Source organism: Lissotriton vulgaris, chromosome 6, assembly GCF_964263255.1.
Source record: "Lissotriton vulgaris chromosome 6, aLisVul1.2, whole genome shotgun sequence".
NCBI lineage: Eukaryota > Metazoa > Chordata > Amphibia > Caudata > Salamandridae > Lissotriton > Lissotriton vulgaris.
The window spans coordinates 1229746214-1229768541 of NC_141694.1; the positions used below are offsets into that span (position 1 = coordinate 1229746214).

General features: G+C 41.7%; 1 protein-coding gene across 2 annotated transcripts in view; it reads left to right on the top strand.

The window, feature by feature from the left end:
- TMEM181 (transmembrane protein 181) overlaps nucleotides 1-22328 on the top strand; it is a 395254-nt gene that overhangs the window by 283776 nt on the left and 89150 nt on the right. For both annotated transcript variants that reach the window (XM_086927323.1, XM_086927322.1), the window contains exons 6-9: nucleotides 1490-1600; nucleotides 5564-5644; nucleotides 6079-6178; nucleotides 11718-11848. In XM_086927323.1, the coding sequence (XP_086783449.1) occupies nucleotides 1490-1600; nucleotides 5564-5644; nucleotides 6079-6178; nucleotides 11718-11848 (423 nt within the window). The remainder of the gene's footprint in view (nucleotides 1-1489; nucleotides 1601-5563; nucleotides 5645-6078; nucleotides 6179-11717; nucleotides 11849-22328) is intronic.

Genomic DNA, 22328 nt, shown 5'->3' on the forward strand with positions numbered 1-22328 from the left:
CTGGACTTGTGCATCCACTGAAGGTTTCAGTTGTGGCCACAAGGTCACAGGTTTGAATCGCAGCATGTCCACTGAGCCTCCAGAGATTGATGAAGTGAAGACCAGTGAGCCGAGTTACATCTGTTATGCAGGGCCAAAAACCCTTGGGATGAAAGTGGGCTTCACAAATGCATGCTTTATGGCATGTCCTGTTACATTGGCCTTTTACAAACCTTCAAATCTTAATTTTTTATTCCAATATGCTGGATGCCATGGCAGGACTGGCAAAACCTACAGGTATTTAATAGTTTAAAACCGTGTATCCAGCATAGGAAAAACCCTTGACACAAATTGTTTAAAAGTTCCCTTCATTTGGCTTGTAGGAAGGCAAAGCTAGATCAGCTAGATCATGACATAGCTATTCCAAATTCTCAAACAGAAGTTGTGTTAAAGCTCAAGCAAAACCGCACAGAACGTTTCTCAGGTTTTTGCCTCCAGTAAAGCTGTCCAGGATAATGTCCTGTAGCATTGTGTAAGATGTAGCTGTCAAATCTTTCATTGCTTTTTTTCAGCCTTCAGTTAACAGTAAAACGCTGACCAATTTCTGAATAAAGTAATCTTCTTTCATTTAAAGAGTTCCACTTTCACAAAGATACTTTCCTGATAGTATGATTTTCGCTTTTATTAAAGCTCTTCAGAGAAACTCTAGTTGTTCTGAATGCAGCAGAACAGTTTAGTGGTAAGACCGCTAGATAGCTCTTCCAGCTAGGGGGCAACTTGTAGGCGCAGACCAATAACCCTGGAAGTCACAAATTTCACATACATAAACACAGAATGTGGTAATGTTCAAACAAAGCAGCACAACTTTTTTCAGGTGTTTACCTTCAGTTAGGCTGCCTTCAGAAAATCCCCATAGCATTGTGGTAGGTGGAATCCAACTTCTGTTTAATTAGGTCAGCTATTGTTACAACATTTATTTGTAACTAAGCACATCCAAGCATTTTAGGTTTTCATATCGGCTATGTTGGCAGCAATACCTCTCTCCTTTAGTTTTACCCAAGTATGGCATTGGTCTCCTATACTTTGCTGATTGTTTATGGTCTGGCTTATCTGCACCTCTGTACTGCTTCACTAACTGTAGGTCATGGCCTACATTCGCTATAACACCTAATCCCTTCGGTTATCTCTGCCCCCCCCCACACGCATACAGCATTTAAATTGCATTTTTACCCCCTCTTCCAAAATGTGTGTAATTGTTTACAAAATGTACCTCACCCTCGATTTACATCTTCAAAGTGTGACAGAGCTTGTGGAATGGAAAACGCTGCGAAGACCAGGAGATAATCGAAGGACCTCTAGTTGTTTTGATGTCTCGCTGGGTGTTTCTAACTGATTAATATGTATGTTTTAACTATGAACATCTTGCCTGATTAGTTTTCAGCCCAGAAGTACTAGGGTACACCAAAATCATCTATTTAATACATATATTGCAATTGTTGTCTTTTTGCAGAAATGTGCAGAAATTATTGTGGTCCACCTTGGCTATTTGAACTTCACTCAATACAAGATTGCAGTTGGTTTTGAAGACCTACAATATACAATTGCAGGAGTTAATTTCACTGTACGTATATTGCCATACAATGTTTTTATTGTCACTACCATTATCTTTAAAGTTTAGGTACAGGTTGCCAAACTACATTCTATGTATTTTGTTCAGTGTGTTGTAAGAAACTTTTTTTTTAAGTGGGTTAAAGGCATGTTTGGTGAATCACAAAAGTTAATGGTGTTGAAAAATAATTTTGAAAAGAGAAGCCGGTCCATGTATTCATACTTTATTCAGAGAAGGTCACTGATATTTTTCATTCTGGTTTATCTTAGCCTTACTATACTATACATGGCTGTTGTCTTACATACATGTACATTTACATACCTTTTTTATTGCAGGCCTGCACAGTGTCTATGCATGCATTCACTTCCATTACACATCTTTAAACACCTGCATGTTACACTTACTTAGATTCAGGGCCTCAGAAAAGTGGCTGACAAGATCATTTCATTCTCAAATGAGAACAGTACAGAATGACAGTACTGTAGTATGTTCAAACTGTGGCATTACCATTTTCATGTTCTGTTTAGCTGACTGTGAAAAAGTATATAATCATATTACCATCTGTGTAATGTTGTATCTGCAAAGAGTATATCCTATCTCAAAATGCAATTATTCATAAATGAAAATAAATTTCAGGCCACACAGGCACGCTGACGTCCGTTCCTTTCTTCCCTTGCCTTGCTATGTGGATCTGTAGCTGCACTCCTATCTTGTCGTCCCTGCTCTTCTGATAACTCCTGAAAATGAATAGTGTGCTAGGGAACTACGACTCCACCGAAAATGAGATGATTCAAGCAGTGCTACGCCTACGGAAGTATATGTCCGTTCCTGATCCGTGCAAAGTGTGCCTTTAACCCCTTCCCTGCTGATGACGAGCTCAGCTCGTCATGAGGCTTACCTGCCGTGTGCTGATGACGAGCTGAGCTCGTCATGTAACGCGGCTTTTGTAAATATGCCGCACACAGCGGGAAAAGCAGACGCAGCGATGCGGTTAATGCACGGGCTCTGTACGTAGCTTGAAGATGTGTGATAAATGAACCCGGAGATAAATCGAGACCAGGAGGCAAAGTTGTATGTTGCTGAAAACAAGAATTTTCAGACAGATTAACCCCTTCGATGCTGATGACGAGCTCAGCTCGTCATCAGCCACGGGGGGCGTGTGCGGATGACGAGCTGAGCTCGTCATCTAACGCGGCTTTTAGAAATAAGCCGCGTAGCGCGAAAATAACCGCCGCAGCGATGCGGTTAAGCTCCCTCTTCAAGTCACTGGGTTGCCCCTGCAAACTCTTGACTTCTTACTCAAAATCTTCGGATAAATTGAATTCCAAGAGCATGTATAAGCGAGCTAAGTGGGATTTAAACCCGTCCCACCACTCTGAATCCAAAGAAAAGGCACAAAGGTGTCACAAATTAAGTTGTGCTCCCTCGACATCAGTGACCACGGAACCAATTTCTTAGTTTGTCCCGATGCGCCTGAGTTTCCTGGCCATTGTTTACCTTCTTGCCCATCGAAGTCTTCAGCCCGTTACAATACTGTGGCTTACCCCAGTGTACCTCAGGACCTGGGTAGCGTTTAGTACAATAAACAAGTAGTCCTGTCAGCAACAAGCAAATTCAAACAAACAATATTTCTGAAGAGGAAAATTAGTTAAAGGAAAAAGAAAACACAACCAGAAGTAACGCTATCTCTATTGCATATATTATGGCTCAAGAACATGGAAGTATCTATGTACATTGTACTACAGGTTGCTCAAAACATGCGAGAGGTGAAGAAAGTGCTCATGCAGTGTGACAAGTGAGAATGAAGTGACTGAGTACCTAAAATATCAACTAACAAATCGGTAGCAATGCTTCAGCCACCTGCATGCTGCCTGTTGGGTATATCAGAGTTCAAAATTCTCCTAAATCCAGGGCAACTAGAAGGATGTCTTAAATGTTCAAATGGGACTAGGTCTTAGTACATGTAATTTTTAGAGCATCGATATTTCGCCCCAAGATAGCGCGGTTACTTAAAATATTCTGGGTGCGTTTGCACCAGGACGTGAGGATGGAGCAACCCAGAGTTGTATGAAAACTCCATGGGGTAAATCCTACGGGGATGAAAAGACATCAACACAGCTCGGCTGCGGACATTTCTCAATAGAAGATACTTTACTGCAAAGTTTACTTTTAAAGGAGCCCTTCTAACTATCAGGAAAACTAAGAACAGCAAGCTGGCCGCTTTGGCCCCCTACTTAAATTTTGGAAGGCCCCCATTAAAAGTAAATTTTGCATTAAAGTGTTGACTCTTCTATTGAGAAATTTCTGCTTATTGCTAAGTGTAATGAGCATTTAGATCCTTTAGCTTTAGAAATATACCAAACAAAAGTTTAGTGATAAAACGGTGTGGAGATTTGGGGAAGCTTTTCATCTAATGTGGCAGTTGAGAGAATACTTTAATACCATCCTTGCCACAAGTCCCAACAAGCGCACCTTTTGATACATGAATCCTCACTGCTCTGTGTATATTTCTAGGTCTGACTCGATAGTGTAGGTGTTTGTATGACCTATTGTTACCATTTCTTTAATATATACATATAGAGGCCTTTAGCACTCCCCAGGGGAATTTGTCCGCTTACCTCATGCTATTGGCTGTTTGGTGAATCGTTCTACCTCTTATAGAGTGTTTATCATCTCAAAATGTACTTTGAATCATCTCATAAGTTATTCTTCTGATAGATGCATTGTACACAGAAAACAATATTTTTTTCACCACAGCACATTTTTTTAATGTTTGAGTCAGGACACAAAACCTGACCTTGGCTTTGGCAATGCTTGTTTTTTATGCCGCTTAAACTTGTACATGTACCTCTTTCTAACCCTATGTGAGCTAATAGATTGCTTTAGAAACTAACAAACATTTTGTGGACCTCAGTTTGACCACATAGTCATTTGCTGTCATGATTTCTGATCTGGTACCCTCTTCTCTAAAATCTCCACTTAATGATATGCTCCCAAGTTACAGCTTCTGGTCAGCTGTCAATATTAAAACTGAGATATAAGACAAGTAGGCAACTTAATAGGGTACAGCCAAGGACACATGCGAGAGGACAGCTGTGAATCCTGCATAATATTTTTAGGTCTGACGTTAATCAAGACCGTTTCATTTTACTAAAATTACATGCATAATATCCTCCCCTACAAGGGCTTTCTTCATCCATTGATCTGTGATTGGGTAATTCACATTTTTCGTCTGACCACTACAGCATGGGTCACTCATTGCCAAACTTCACTGCTGCTTACTACATGTTTTACCTTTCACAAGGAGCCCATCCACACTCAAAGTAGTTCCCTTCAGTACAAGAGTATCCCATGGCAATGTTTGCTTTTTGAGACCAAAAACATATTTTTTGTTTTTTAGCCACTGTTCGTTTTAGGTTGAGGTGGGCCCAGCAGACTTCTCAACAATAAAGTTCTGGAAAAACCTTAAAACAAAACAAGCCACAACAAAATCGAAAGGCTAGCAGCTAACCCCAGACCTCTTGGCTTTGCCAGTGCTTGTTTTACATGCATTAGTACTGAACAGGCTCTACACCCATTATGAAGTGGTACGAAGTTCCCAGTGTTGATTAAAGAAGGGGGTTTATGAACTAGTGCAAAATAATTACTTCAATGTCTTCCTTCTTTCACCCTGAGCACTGAAACATTAGGTGCTTAAAAACAGGCTTGCTGTCCCCAAGTCTTCCTACAACCATGTCAAGGAGTTAACCATCCAACAATGTTGCACATGTTTCTTCTGAAAGTGCACAGAGCATGGAAATGTTAAAGGGGGATTTCATGTGACTAAATGTGCCCTTCCATGCACCTTAAATTACATTTAATCAGAACCTAACTTCCTTCTGCTGTGTCGAACTATGTATTAATGTAACTATGTCATGTTTGCTTGCTGTTCCCACTGTGCATCTCTTGAGCTAAATTCTGACAATTGTTTTTCAGTGGAAATCTTACAACCCGTCCTTTTCGCAAGTGGAAATATGGTTTCGATTTGTTTTTGTGGTTCTTACGTTTATGGTCACGGTAAGTAGCACTTAATATAGTTTACCTTTTTGTTAGTACGATTTCTTGAAAAATATTTCTACGTTCTAAAATAACTACACACAAATATGTGTGGGGGCAGTGTACCAACGATTCACCTGCATCTTGAGAGGCCAGTTAGATAATGCTAAGATGTAGACTGCATTGTGTGTCAAGCCTTATTGTCTCATGCCTCATGCTGAGACTAGTGTTAAATAGCAAACTGGGTTCTGTTTCAAAAGACACTTGAAAGGCTTGAACTGTATCATTGTGCCAAGTGTCGGTCAGCTGTTCTTGCATGTTGCTGTGAGCATAAATTATTTTAAGAGTCTCCTCTATGACGAAGTATTTTCTGCTTTGCTGTCTGTCAGTAACGTTTTATTAATTCTAGGTTGGGATCCTTTTACATGTTTTATATTTCTCATTTTGATTTCTAGTGTCTGTTTGCTCATTCCTTGCGGAAATTCTCCATGAGAGACTGGGGAATTGAACAGAAGTGGATGTCCATTCTTTTGCCTCTTCTTCTACTTTATAATGGTATGCTGCACTGAGAAATAATCTCTCATTAAGTAAAAAGATGTATGTAATACTTACTGACCCATTTTCTGATCTATTCTAGCAACAGTTTAGTAGTTCATTATAACAAATATTGTCTCAGGACAGGCAAGAAAGTTTCATGGTGAACGTATAATGGCAGGAAATACACTAGATGTGAAAAGCGAGGACAGCTTAACAGTCAAGTGTATTTTATCATTCAAAGTGGCTGTACAGTTTACATGTGAGTTCATCCCTAGAAAAGTCACAGCCATTGCACATTCTCTGTTAAATGTCATAAATATTTTGTGCGTTTCTCCAAAAGCATGTCTTCAGTGTACTTACCCTAATTGCAAACTTTCCTTTCTCGACACCCTATGTATGTTTCTAGATCAGTACCTAGATGTTATATTTGTGCAGTATGAAAGGGAACTCACTTACAAGCTAAATAGGGTGGACCGAACCTACAAAACTACAGTGACATTCCCTGCCATCTAGTTGTTTCCAGTCATATTAAGGATATAAATGGGGCAGAAATTTCTAACACATACTTCTCATTTGGCGGGTAGGCTTTCATATACTGTCTCATCGGATTCCCGTTCCTTGTTGATTAACAAGTAAGGACTTGTCCTCGCTGCATTAGATGTACAGGTGATTTTAGTAACAGTGATTAGTTATCTCCCCTGTTTCTTAACATGATTTCTTCACACTGATTCTACATGCTGCATTCTTTATCCGACTTCCGAGTAGGATAAAGCTGTGCTGCTGTATCAGTCTGTGAAATATAGCAAGCTAGACTTGAGCGATTCATTAATATTGAAGCATGTTTGCAAAAATGCTATCATTTAACAAGATTTCTATTAATGGAAAACACACATACGACAAATCCAGTTTCGCTCAGATAGCAAGATTCTTTTTTTCCTTTCAGAGCTCTGGATGTTATTCTTGGGTCTTTTCCTAGTGTAGTGTATGTGATGCACACTCACTGCTTGCTTTTCATTATTTAAGCTCATGTAGGCACTTGGTGCAATCCTTTCGTTGGTGATTAAAAAAGGTGTGTCAAAGAGAATTGGGTAAAGTAGAGCACTAGAGTAGAAATAGCCATGCTTTATGCTCTTGTCTGAAAGCAAAATGATATTATATTTCTGCCAAATATAAAAGTGTGTTCAGCAGACCTGCCACTTAATGCCCCTCCCTCCCTGTTTTCATTATCTTTAAAGTTGGAGGAAAAGCCAAAAGGTGGAGCTTAACTGATGTGTATCCTAGTACCAATCAGCATAAGAGAGTTTAAGAGAGCTAAGAACAAAGTAAGCCTGATGGCTCAGAAACATGCTTTGAACAGAATGTACTTTGTTTGCAAGGAACTCTTGCAAATCTGAAATGCTGGGAGAGATAGTCATGCCTACCATGTTTGTCTATAGGTATGGCAGCAGAATTTCTAACTTGTTTGTTGCATTTCAAGAGGTGCCAATGTATTGACAAGCATGGTGCACTGCTGTAGGGCAACCAAGAAGATGTATTGCTGTTATTTGTATTTATTTCTCCAACCTGAGAGAGATAGTGGAATATACTCCAAACTATCTGACACACTTCCAGGATTAGAACTACCACTTATTTGTATCACTTTGGTCTCATAGGCTTTATAGTTAAGGTTTTTGGTACACATACATTTCTTCAGTCTGTCAGTTTGCCATCCAGCCTCAGTAAGTTCATCAGCATACGTATAAGAACTTAACATTTAACAATGGAAAAGTAGTCAAACATATACATCACTTTAAGCATGAATAAATAATGTTTTGTATGTTCTGGGTGCCAAAAGATAGAAGTGCAATGAAAAATGGGATAGAGCTATGATCAAAAGTAATCTGTCATAAAAAGAGAAACCAGTCCTGGGAGTTTATCAAGATTGTATGACCAATGTTATATAATGCCCCTTATAACTCTTAAAGACTTACATTGCAAATAAGATCTCCACCAGTTGTCTTTCTAATGGATCACTGAAATAATATCGAGGGTCAGAATATTGACTTGAAAAAATATCGTTGCTAAAATATCAACAGACAGAATATTGAGTTTGTATCTACAAACAGGTAAGTACAAAAATATCGAGTACAAAATATCATTTACAAAAATATAGTTTTAAATAATATCGTCTTTATTAAAAACAGTGTTAAATTAAATTAATATTGAAATTTAATTACTAAAATATACTTAAAAATACTTGAATAAACTTATAATAATTAAATAATTAATGACATTAAACAATTTTTTTTACAATCATATATGTTAAAACATATATATATATAGTAACATAATATAATTAAATAATATACAATATTATTACCGTACGATAGCAGAAGAGTGAAAAATACTATTCCCACCCCAAAGAGTGCAAGCGTAGGGAAAGCGTTGGATAGCGTAGGGGTTAAAATTACTATTCCCACTCCAGTGGGTGCAACAGTAAGGAAAGCGTTGGATAGCGTAGGGGTTAAAATTACTATTCCCACTCCAGTGAGTGCACCAGTAGGGAAAGGGTTGGATAGCGTAGGGGTTGGATAGCGTAGGGGTTTAAATTACTATTCCCACTCCAGTGGGTGCAACAGTAGAGCAAGCGTTGGATAGCGTAGGGGTAAAAATTACTATTCCCACTCCAAAGAATGCAACAGTAGGGAAAGCGTTGGATAGCGTAGGGGTTAACATTACTATTCCCACTCCAGTGGGTGCAAAAGTAGGGAAAGCGTTGGATAGCGTAGGGGTTAAAATTACTATTCCCACTCCAGTGGGTGCAACAGTAGGGAAAGCGTTGGATAGCGTAGGGGTTAAAATTACTATTCCCACTCCAGTGGGTGCTACAGTAGGGAAAGCGTTGGGTAGCGTAGGGGTTAACATTACTTTTCCCCCTCCAAAGAGTGCAACAGTAGGGAAAGCGTTGGATAGCGTAGGGATAAAAATTACTATTCCCACTCCAGTGGGTGCAACAGTAGGGAAAGCGTTGGATAGCGTAGGGGTTAACATTACTATTCCCACTCCAGTGGGTGCAAAAGTAGGGAAAGCGTTGGATAGCGTAGGGGTTAAAATTACTATTCCCACTCCAGTGGGTGCAACAGTAGGGAAAGCGTTGGATAGCGTAGGGGTTAAAATTACTATTCCCACTCCAGTGGGTGCTACAGTAGGGAAAGCGTTGGGTAGCGTAGGGGTTAACATTACTTTTCCCCCTCCAAAGAGTGCAACAGTAGGGAAAGCGTTGGATAGCGTAGGGATAAAAATTACTATTCCCACTCCAGTGGGTGCAACAGTAGGGAAAGCGTTGGATAGCGTAGGGGTTAAAATTACTATTCCCACTCCAGTGGGTGCTACAGTAGGGAAAGCGTTGGATAGCGTAGGGGATAAAATTACTATTCCCACTCCAGTGGGTGCTACAGTAGGGAAAGCGTTGGATAGCGTAGGGGTCAAAATTACTATTCCCACTCCAGTGGGTGCTACAGTAGGGCAAGCGTTGGATTGCGTAGGGGTTAAAATTACTATTCCCACTCCAAAGAGTGCAACAGTAGGGAAAGGTTTGGATAGCGTAGGGGTAAAAATTACTATTCCCACTCCAGTGGGTGCTACAGTAGGGAAAGCGTTGGATAGCATAGGGGTTAAAATTACTATTCCCACTCCAAAGAGTGCGACAGTAGGGAAAGCGTTGGATAGCGTAGGGGTTAAAATTACTATTCCCACTCCAGTGGGTGCAACAGTAGGGAAAGCGTTGGATTGCGTAGGGGTTAAAATTACTATTCCCACTCCAAAGAGTGCAACAGTAGGGAAAGCGTTGGATAGCGTAGGGGTAAAAATTACTATTCCCACTCCAGTGGGTGCAACAGTAGGGAAAGCGTTGGATAGCGTAGGGGTTAAAATTACTATTCCCACTCCAGTGGGTGCTACAGTAGGGAAAGCATTGGATAGCGTAGGGGTTAAAATTAATATTCCCACTCCAAAGAGTGCAACAGTAGGGAAAGCGTTGGATAGCATAGGGGTAAAAATTACTATTCCCACTCCAGTGGGTGCTACAGTAGGGAAAGCGTTGGATAGCGTACGGGTTAAAATTACTATTCCAACTCCAGTGGGTGCTACAGTAGGGAAAGCGTTGGATAGCGTAGGGGTTAAAATTACTATTCCCACTCCAAAGAGTGCGACAGTAGGGAAAGCGTTGGATAGCGTAGGGGTAAACATTACTATTCCCACTCCAAAGAATACAACATTAGGAAAAGTAAATACTTAATATATTATTTCAAAATATAATTAAAAATAAATAAAATGTGTATACAATATAATAATTTATATATTAAAATTACTAATTAACAATAATTATTTCAATTGATCACCTATTACTACTAATTAATTAAATACATTACAATTAATTATTAATGCAAAATTATTTAACAATTTCTAATTAAATACATTTAAATACATGTGATTATTAAATTAATTATAATTTTATTACTTCCCAACCAATTCCCCTATAAACCCACAACCCGCTACATTAAATAAATAAATAAAATTAACATAATGAACAATTAATCAATTAAATTTAATTAATTGGCAAATACAATTTTTATAATTACCCATAAATACTTAATTGATTAATTCTAAATAAATATTTTTACATTTTTAATTAATTATAATTTAATTACTTCCCACCCAATTCCCCTATAAACTCACGACCCGCTACAGAAAATAAATTAGTAAAATTTACATAATTACCAATTAATCAATTAATTATAATTAATTACCAATTAAAATTTAATTAATTAACTATTATAAATTATTTTACCATTAATTAAAATCTACTTATAATAAATAAATTGACATATTTAATTAATTATTAAATTACTTCCCACCCTATTCCGCTATAAACCCACAACCCGCTACAGATTTAAATTACACAATAATTATTAAAATGTAAATCATTAATAAAAATTAATTATAACATAAATACACACTTTTCACACATATTATAACATAAAAATACACTATAAAAATTTAGATATTAAAAATTCGATATTATTTACTATCTATATTCTATACTTCGATATTTTGACTTTCTATATTTTTAACAGTTGATATTACATCACTTACCTTAAAAACGATATTTTGGTTGTCTATATTCTGTCCTGTTGATATTTTGTCCAGTCTATATTTAATACTCAATATTATGTCCAGTCGATATTTTTGAGTCGATATTTTGTCTGTGCACCCTTTCTAATGCCACTAAGCCTAGAAATCAAGACAGATCAGTAGCTACCATTGTGGATCAAAGCCTGCTTAGGGAGGAGCCGCAACACTTGTATGTTTGTGGTATTGTAGGTTAAGATTACATTTAACTTTTTTTAGTACCTTCTTTCAAATGGTATATGCAGGCTTGTCACTTCTTGGCATTCATACTAATTGTGCTTGGATTTTCTGTGAAAATGGCTTTGTCCCTTATTTTAACACACCATTCAGGGCTGTATATGCTTTGCAGATTTTCGTAACTAATTATTGTTTCTTTATCTTTTTGCAGACCCTTTTTTCCCTCTCTCCTTCCTGGTAAACAGTTGGTTTCCAGGAATGTTGGATGATCTTTTCCAATCTATTTTCCTCTGTGCGTTGTTGCTCTTCTGGCTGTGTGTCTACCATGGGATACGAGTACAGGTGGGTAATGGGATTTACATTTCCAATCAAGCATATTTACTTGGAAAAAAATGTTTATTTGCTGAACGATTGTCTGAGTTTTGATTTTTTTTTTGCTATAAGGTAAATGCTTAGCTCATGTTTTGTCACCAAAAATAAGCTAAAGAACAGGTAGTTAGGGGTTTCAGTCATAGCCTTTGTCATGTGCTGCTTCTTTTGACAAAGGTTGAAAGCTTTAGATTATGTTGTACTAACATTGAAATGACTAAAATTTATCTAGTCCTGTTGCTTAAATGATTCCTGATTTTTTTGCAAAGTATTTTAACTAATGAAATGGTGTTTTTTTAGAAATTTTCCTTTCTGAACTCCAACTGTTGTCTAGGAGTTTAATACTGGCTAGCAAACCTAATTTTCCAATATAGGTATTCGCTTTAATGCTGTGTAAACACTGTTATAATCCACCTCAATCAAAGCAACCTAGTGTGATAATAGCTGCCAATCAGAATGTTGCCATGAATTAGAAATATACTTTATTAATATTGATTACTTCAGCCTTTCTAATTGGTTTCAGTTCATTTAGATTTATGCTGTGATTTACCTCACTTTGACATTGACACACTCACACACTAACTCTGCTGTTCCAGCAAGGCTCTCGTCTGTGTCCACCAGTGTAGGAAGCTGGCTTTTTATGTAGTGTTCCAAAATGAGGTACACTATGTAGAAAATCCTGACAACCCTTATTGGCTTACAGGGCTTAAATTAATAATCCCCAAATTCTCTTTGTGGTAATGTGGGCGAGCAGTTTAAGTTTATCAGAGGGTAGTGTTGAGCATTTGTTGTACACAAGTCAAATAAATGAGACACACAATCAAAAAAAAAAAACTAGGCCAATTTAGAAAAATAGCATATACTTTTATATAATTTTAGACACCAGGATAATCGGATTCAGGTAAATACTTTGTCTATTATCAAATTTTACCGTTGGAACTGTAGAAAAGGACAGCTATCAGATTTGAGGCATGAGGTTCGAACGTGGTAATGTTATCCTATGGGAGAACCGTACACTGCATAGGCAAACTTACAGACGACTTACAGATCTGTTCTGGACTTAAGGTGAGTAGGGGCCAAGGTGCAAGAAGGCACCAGCAGTTCAAGTTTACATGTCCTGGTGTGTCCGTGTGCAGAGGTGCTTTATGCGGCGGTTGCCTTGAATGCTACCCGTTAAAGTCAATGGGAAAAGTACATGTAAGAAAAAATTGCAGAACCCTGGGGGGGGCTCGGCTCTTGAGAGTCTCAGGGCCACCGTTTATGTGATCCTGGGCTTGGGAGCTCGGCTGCGGAGGTGTTTTGTCTGCAGTTCGATGAGTTAGTGGCTCTCATGATTCTTGATGTACCCGCAGAAGAGGAAAAAGAAACGCAACAGGGCCACTCTCACTGGGGAGCAGGCCTCTCTTGAAGTTCCTTGACATGCAGTTAAGTTTTGGTGGTGGTGGTGTTCCGACTGAACACAAACAAGTCTTGGTGCTTGCAACTGGCTCCGGTACCTTAGGTATTAGTGCAGGACTGCTCCTGATGGTCCTGGCATCTCCACACTTGGAAGAGAGATGGATCCAACCTCCTGGAACACAAAGACCTCTTGCTGGGGTGCTGCTCCCTCAGTAGGCCCGGGGGTCTACCGAACAGGGGACCATGCAACTTAAAAAACAGGAGATAGCTCCTTCTCTCCAATGGTGATGTTGCTGGGTCGATGAAATGCTGGGAAGACCTCCAAGGATGTGAGGAGGCTGTCCTATTTCTGGACGATTCGGTGTCTGTGATTGTTGAGAGAGCCGCTGTCATGCAGGGTTTGGCACCATGGTTGATCCTGGTCCACATTTCTCACATCATCTGCTCTTCTTTATCCTTCTTCTTTCAGGCAGACAAATCTGAGTTCCTGGTGTCAGGGGGCCACCCAAATATTAAATTTAGGGGTGTTAAGGAGAGTGAAGGGTAGTAGTGAATGGGCTACTCCCCCCTGGGGTCACTACACTACTCCCGATATGACCACTTCCTGTGGAGAGTGGGCAAAACCCTGTCCCAGAGTTCCTAATACCACCAAAAACAAAAACAAGATGGTGGAATCCTTTTGTGGAGCACATCAGGTAGCCCACTCAGGGATGTGACTAGCCTGGAGGTGCAACACGCCTACTGCTAAGCTAATTTCCCACCTGCCCTGGTACCAAATGAAGCAAAACCTAAGGGGATGAGGGACTGAGTGTTGAACATTGCAAGCACTCACCCCAAGTCAGGTACCAAATGGGCCTCAGGGCAGTGTGTGGCAACTCCCAGGTCTGGGGGAATCCAAGGTCGCATATCAAAGGCAGCAGGGTCTTTGAAGCCCCCGGCCTTGATATTCTTAATCACTAGCCTTCCTCTGGAGCAGACATTGTTTCTGACCTCAAAGAGCTCATGCTATCACCTGAACGGGGTCAGAAGTATGTCTGTGGTGGCAGATAGATATTGGTAGGTTTTTCAGGGGGCACCTCTAAGGTGCCCTCTGGGTGCATGTCATAATAAATCTATTATTGGCAACAGTACAGACAAGGTGTTTGATACCATACACCATAGATTTCAGTAAAGCCATTATGTAATTCTGGAACTCTTAATGGCCAGTGCCCAGTACATATACTTAAGATGGATTCCCTGTTTACTTGTACCTTCTAGTGATCAAACTAGACAGCACAAGGGTATACCTGCTTATGTAGATATGCCCGCGCATGTCATATAATGCACCCTGCCGTAGAGCTACAAGGCCTGCTGGAGCGGTGTCTTACATATATTAGATGCAGTGACTTTGGCATGGCACACAGTGAGTGTTGTATTTTCACTCATGGTTTGCATTGTGTCACGCAGTCTGCAATGGCAGGCTGTTTGCATTTTGTATGGGGGTCCTTTAGGGTAGCTTAATCGATGCTTCAGCATTTAGGGACCCTCTTTAGTACCCATGCACTAGGTTCAAGGGGTGCCACTTACTAGGGGTGGTAAGGATGTGCCAATTCAATTGTGTTACAATTAGAATATGTTACCTTGATTTTAGGGCACTGGTGCTGGGGCCTGGTTACCAGGAACTCAGTGCACATCAGTTGAAAAACATCAGTACTAGTGGGCAAAAAGTGGGGGTGACAATGACTAAAAGGGCACTTTCCTGCAACCAGTATCCAGGCTTTGAGCACCAGCATCCCAGTTTTGCAAACTAGGAGATTAGATTTGCCCTCCTGAATGTCAGTTGTGTCTCAAACAACCTCATTTATGCCATGCTCGATCTCAATTTGTTTCTATTCAGGATCTTATCTAGATACATCAGCCAAAAGTTTGGTTGCGCCTCTCTTGATCTTCTTCATGCCGCCTTTGGCAAACATTGTCAGATTAGCCAACATGTATTAGATCGAAGTTGTGCCATTGCGGTATTCAAAATACTGGACACATTTAAAAGTAAGAAGGTAGAATGAAGACATTGCGCGGTGCAACAGAAAAGTACATTTTAAAACCTTTTTTGACCACAATGGAATGAATGTAGATTAGGTAACAGCTGAATACTACAAGTATTTGCAATGCCAATCTTTTTGGCTTTTGTATTGCAAAAAAAAAATTTCCTCTAGATTTACGGAACATGTACCACCTGGGTATTGGTAGTGGATATAGCACAGCATTAACAGTGCAAGATATGCTCTCTTTCAGAACAGATCCAGCAAAAGAATGCCAAAAGAATGCCAAGTTCCCTTCACTTATATACATAGAATGGGCACTTTGCATCTGTGGGTTCAGCTCGTCTCTGTACGCTGAGGGTTCAGCTATCCGAGACATTCTCACACTGAAGTGCCAGAGCTGAGAAAAAGCAGGCTGTAGGTGTGGGCATACAGATAAATGGATTGGTGCAGAAGAATAGCCTTAGCTGGCCTAGCTCCAAGGTCTCTAGTTCTGTGTCCCTGTCCCAACAAGGACAAATAGCAGGTACCGGAGACACTAACAAGTCACTAACAAGAGGCATGGGATACAGGAGCAGACCGAACTCTTACCTCGTCTTAATACTTGCGCCTGTGATCAAGATTTAAGTTCAAAAGTAATAGATTTATGCTGAATAATGTAAGTCTTTTTGTAAAGTAATAATGTATTGGACTGAAGTGTCTTCATATTTTCACTGTATCGATTATGGCATGTCATGGACTGCTTTGCCATGGTCCTTCATATTCCAAGCCAGACTTTTTCTTAAACTCTGTGTGTTCTAGTTATCACTTTTCATTGTGGTTTTGCCCATTGTGATCTACAGTTGTATCTTGTAGGCTTTGCCATTCTATGTTCTTATTGTGTGACATTCTTGTGTTTCATTGCAAGAATTTCATTTTGTTATTTTGAGACTTTGCCAAACTCATTTTTGGACACGTTTGCATCAGTTTTTCTAGTCCAATTCTTGATGAATTGTAACCTCAAATTCATGTACTCTGGAGTTTATAGCTATAATACTGTGCATTTCATGTCATTGGTGCTGTGATATGGAGAAGTGGAGAAGTGTGGCTCACTGGTTAGAGGAGGCAGACCCTGATGCAGAGGTCAGACCCGGGACCAGGGTTCAATTCCCAACGCGGCAGGGTCTTGAGCTCAAAATGTCCATGGACTCGATAATTCTCGCCTCGGTGCCTACTCAAATCATGGGTTCAGACTCTGCAACTCTGGGCAATAGCTTGCTTAATCTCCACTACAGCCCTACCGCGATGGGATGCCTGGTCTTCACCTTGGGGATGCCCAGTAGGGGTTATCTCGCAGGGAAAGCCAGGACGGGTTCCCAAAGCAAGCGCTAAGAGACCTGTCGGTGATTTGGCGCTATATAAATCTAAATTAACATAACATAACATAACATAACATATGTAGCATAGAAAGGAACTATGGAAGCTATATTCATTTGTATATATGAAGGTTACTTTCAGAGACTGATGCTGTGTAGACCACATCTGTTTCACTCCTATAGGCCCGCTGAATTTTGTTCTGCTCTAAGATTACTTCCTACATTGTTTACCTTTATTTATTGTGGGTTTATCTATTGTTTATCCCTGAAGTGGTATGTTTTGTTTCCTCTCTTTAGTGGAGCTATCTTTGCTTCTTCTTGCTCTTCTCGACTTACTGAGAACACAAGTCAGTTATTTAAATTTTAAATTCTGATTATTTTCTAAATCCCAAACTAGCTATGATTTAAAAGCAACTTTCCTAACACACATACACAGAAATGTGAGTTCTACGTGCCTGTAAATCTGTCCTCATGTTTTGCTCTCCACAGAGATGACTTCCTTATTTAACATATGTGGGTGCACACTCTCCTTTTACCATTGATTCTATCAGCTCAAAAGCTTTCTCTAATAGCATACTTGAAGGTGCCACCCTCTTTAACATACACCCATCTGTAAAATCTGTCACCAGGTATTTGTTGTACACCATATCAGTTAACCTTCAACAATACAAATTCTTGCCTGTGCATTCCAGGGAGTCAAACGTGATGACACTTATTAGCCTTGGCAACAGCAGGACTTTTGTCAGAGTTATTTCCTATTTGGAGGTAACATATGTGCTGTTCCTGAACCTGCTTTCAGTTCTTGAAAGATGTTGAGGGAACGATTGGTGCGAAAGAGGTAATGTAAAAAATAGTTACATTTTACAATTTGGGGTCAAAGCAGTCAAGTTCAAAGCTGTGCACCTAAATTCCAGAACTTTTGTAGAGGCGTACAGGTTTTAGTGGCAAGGCCTCATATATTGTTCTAGAAATAGCTTTTGGGACTTTTTTTTTATGACTGTATACCATGTTGGAATAGGGAAGCCTCCTACATGGTATACAAGTGTACCCCTGCCCTTAGTGACCCAATTGCCTACCAAAATTGTATCTTGGCTTTTTATTAACCCAGATAGTACACTGATTTAACATGCACACTGCACCCCAATCCTATTCCTGGTAATGTCAAGGTCCATGAATGGTTCTGTAACTTGGAAGTGTGTCCCAAGTATGTTCTCGTTTGTCGACACAGGACTACTGTCCATGCCCTGGGTTATTGACATGACACAGCTTACCATTTTTGTCTAACAAATTATTAGCCCTGACTAGATGTTTTTCGTGTCATAAATCCACTCTTAGTTAAAAGTTATACGTATACAGAATCAGGGTCAGAGATTTTAACCACTTAAGTGCTGCCTCGGTGCATTGGCCGACGGCAGCACTACCTCCCCAGTGCTGCGCACGACCATTGGACGTCCATTCAGCACTAGTTCCAATGGACAGCGCAGCACTGGGGAGGAATGTTTAATAGCATCTATGAGGTTAAAGATTCCAGCACCAAATGTCACTACTTAGTATGCCTATTCAATACATTTTCTAACCTTGGTGCAACCGGTTTGGGATGTGACCCATATACCTCCCACTTTGGCGGGACATGATCCACCGTTACAAGATACTAGACTGACACTGCATTTGAGAAGTGTGTATTTTGAGTATGTGACCGATGTAATAGTTTGTATAAACCACTCAAAAACAAATATCACAAAATAGAAAGACTTCCCAGACAAAATATTATTAAATGATCATATATCTTGATTGTAGTTGTATCAAATCCTTTATTTATTGTTACTCAATTATCCTCCTTTTCCAATTAAAAACACCACATGATTGCTTTGCCGCCAACGCCTTTCATCCCTCTTGGGACTTCTTCAGGGCTTGTTGTGGGACTGTGTCATATGTTGATAAGTATGGCTCCAAGCCAACCTTAGCAGTAACGTGGATAAATGAGATGTATTTATTTCTTTGTGATGGTCCTGAATATATGGTGTTATCAGTCTAGTTCTCTCTCAAAGATGAAGTAGTAATAAAAACAGTTCTCGTGATGCATAAGGATTCCGTAATCTGAGTTTGTTGTCCTAATATTAGATTCTCTTAAAGTGATAGGTGCTCACTGCTTATAAACAGTCTTCCTGGAGGGTGGATTGTCCCCAATGGTCAGTTTGCACAGTCCTCAAGAAATATTTCAATATCCAAGCTAAGTTCAGGTAATGTAGCCTTATCCGTACCGGAACAAACCACGCAGGTCCGCAATGTGAAGACTGGCAGATTTAGCACTGGACTGCTTTAAGGATTCTCAAGCTACGGCCAGATCCTTGGGCCTCCCAGTGGCAACTCATCCACCTCAGTCTGCTTTTCTCTCCTTTCGTGGCTACGGAAGGGGCACCCCAACACGTCCAGCCCAAACCAGCCACTGGTTTAAGCAAGCTACCCAGTCTCAGCGTGAACGTGGGCCCAGCAACGTGGGTTTGGGGGCCAGCGAGAGGGCCACTCCACCCTTCCTACCCCTGCAACAGCCTCCAAACCTTCCTAGTTCGACCTTCCTGGGCCATCAACAGCCAGTGAGTGGCAGGATTCACCATCAACTCCCCCAACACGTCAGACACGTGGGGTTTGTGGTTAGGCTGAAGGGGCTACTCCCTCCCCTTCGAGCCTACCCCTCCCTCCATGCCAAATTCTTGCGATCATGTGTCGGAGGATCATCTGGCACTTCTCCGCCAGGAAGTCTCAGCTCTTTTGGCCAAGGGAACCACCAAGAGGATTCCTACGCCAGAAGAGGGTCGTGGTTGCTATTCCCGCTACTTTCTGGTGCCCAAGAAAGACAAAGGCCTGCGTCCTATAATAAACCTCAGGGCCCTCAACCGCTTTCTCCGGAAGGAGAAGTTCAAAATGCTAACCCTGGCTCAGGTCCTGTCCGCCCTCGACCCTGGAGACTGGATCATAGCTTTGGACTTGCAGGATGCCTATTTTCACACCCTGTCCTGCCAGCCCACAGATGCTACCTGCGGTTCACTGTAGACTACAAGCATTTTCAGTTCACCATGCTCCCCTTTGGCCTTACCAGCGCCCCTCTGGTGTTCACCAAAGTGATGGAGGTGGTCGCAGCTCATCTGCACAGATCAGGAGTTCCAGTCTTTCCCTATCTCGACGACTGGCTGTGGAAGGCGGGCTCGCCACAGGCTGTCATTCCCATTTCCAGACTACGGCGGACCTCCTACACCCGCTGGGGTCCACTATCAATGGGCCAAACTCACACCTGATCCCTTCTCAAATTCCCCCTTTTATCAGGCAGTTTTAGACACAGTGCAGTTTTGGGCCTGTCCTCCCGAGCAGCGAGTCTGGGATGTTCGGGCTAGGATACTGATGTTTCAGCCTCTATCCCGGATTTCGGTGAGAATGACCCTGAGGCTGCTTGGCCTCATGGCCTCCTGCATCCTCCTGGTGGATCATGCCAGATGGCATATGCAGGCTCTGCAGTGGGACCTGAAGTTTCAGTGGGTGCAGCATCAGGCAAAATCTTTCTGACTACGTCCAGATCTCAGAGGGAATTGTGCAACAACTGCAGTGGTGGCTAACGAACAACACTTGGGTCAGAGGCAGATTGCTCTCCCTTCCCCAACCAGACCTCACAGTAGTGACAGATGCATCACTCCTGGGATGGGTGGAGAAGTGTGGCTCATTGGTTAGAGCAGGCAGACCCTGAAGCAGAGGTCAGACCCGGGACCAGGGTTCAATTCCCGACGCGGCAGGGTCTAGAGCTCAAATGTCCATGGACTCGATAATTCTCGCTTCGGTGCCTGACCTAATCATGGGTTCACACTCTGCAACTCTGGGCATTAAGCTTGCTTAATCTCCACAACGGCCCCCCCGCGGCGGGATGCCTAGCTTTCACCTTGGGGATGCCCTGTAGGGGCTATCTCACAGGGAAAAGCCAGGACGGGTTCCCAAGGCAAGCGCGGAGATACCCCTTCAGGGGTCCATTCAGGCGCTATATAAGAAACATGATAATAATAATAATAATAATGGGGCGGCCATCTGGGAAAGGCAGAGATCAGAGGCGTCTGGTCTCCAGCGGACTCCGGGCTCCATATCAACCTGCTAGTGCTCCGGGCGATTGGTCTGCCACTGAAGGTATCCCTTCCCTCTCAAAGGGAAAGTGGTGCAGGTGTTCACAGACAACACCACCACCATGTGGTACTGCAACTAACAGGGCGGGTGGGGGTGTAAACCCTTTGTCAATAGGCTCTTTGTCTATGGACATGGCTGGAACATCCGGGCATGACCCTGTTGGTTCGACACCTGGCAGGATCTCTGAATGCCAGTGCGGACAAACTCCGCCGCCAGTGCCTGGTGGATCACGAATGGCCTCTTCACTCGAAGGTGGTGCAAGGTCTCTTTCAGCGGTGGGGAGAGCCTTGGTTAGATCTGTTTGCCATCGAAGAGAACGCTCAATGTCAGCAATTCTGTGTGCTGGAATTTCCAAGGCGGCACTTGCTCAGCGACGCTTTTCATCTTTAGTGGAACTGCGGCATCTTGTATGCCTTTCCACCAGTACCACTTCTGCCCAGAGTGCTGGAGAAGATCAATCGCGACCAGGCCCAAGTCTTTCTTGTGGCTCCGGACTGGACACGAAGAGTCTGGTACCCAGAGCTCCTGACCATGACCATCGATCCTCTACTCAGACTGCCTCTTATGGAGAATCTTCTGTCGCAGCAACAGGGGAGGGTCCTTCACCTGAACCTGTCCAGCCTCCACCTCCTTGCGTGGAGATTGAGCGGCAACAGTTTTTGGGACATTCCTCCCAAAGTCTGTAACTTTATCTTGGCTGCAAGGCATCCCTCCACTAAGTCGGTAAATTCCTGTCGATGGAACACATTTGTGGCATGGCTTTGAATCCCCTTTCTGACCCTCTTTCAGAGGTCCTGTTGTATATTCTTTCTTTAGCCCTGGGCTCTGCGCTGGACACTCTTAAAGGCTATCTTTCGGCCATCTGTGCTTTCCTTCGGCTTCCAGATCAGCCATCTTTGTTCAAGTCCCCTATTGTACAGAGATTCTTCGAGGGCATTACTCATCTCTTTCCTCCTTCTCCCTTCATAATGCCCCAGTGGGACTTGAATCTTGTCTTAACCTACCTTATGTGCGCTCCCTTCGAGCCTCTTCACAACTGTCCTTTCAGGCTCTTCACTCAAAAGACAGCTTTCCTTGTTGCCATCCCCTCTGCTCGCATAGTGTGTGAGCTCCAAGCTCTTTCTTCTAAGCCACCTTTCTTCTCTGTGCATCCGGACAAAGAGGTGCTTAGGACAAGATCTTCGTTCCTTCCCAAAGTGGTAACGCCCTTTCACATTGGACAAACCATTACTTTGCCCATCTTTTTCCCACTTACGCACTCTTCCAACGAGGAGGAGAGACTCCACTGCCTGGACCCCAATTGTGCGCTTTCTTTCTAATTTGACTGACAAAAGATTTCCGGGTGGACGATCAGCTCTCCGCTGTTTAAGTATGTGCCAAGAAAGGTTGGGCCGTTCAAAAGCAGACCACCTCTAGATGTGTTGTCCTTTGTATTAAAATATGCTATGCTTTGGCGAGAAGGAACCTCCAGTGGGGCTCCGTGCTTATTCTACCAGAGCTACGTCAGCCACCACTGCTCTT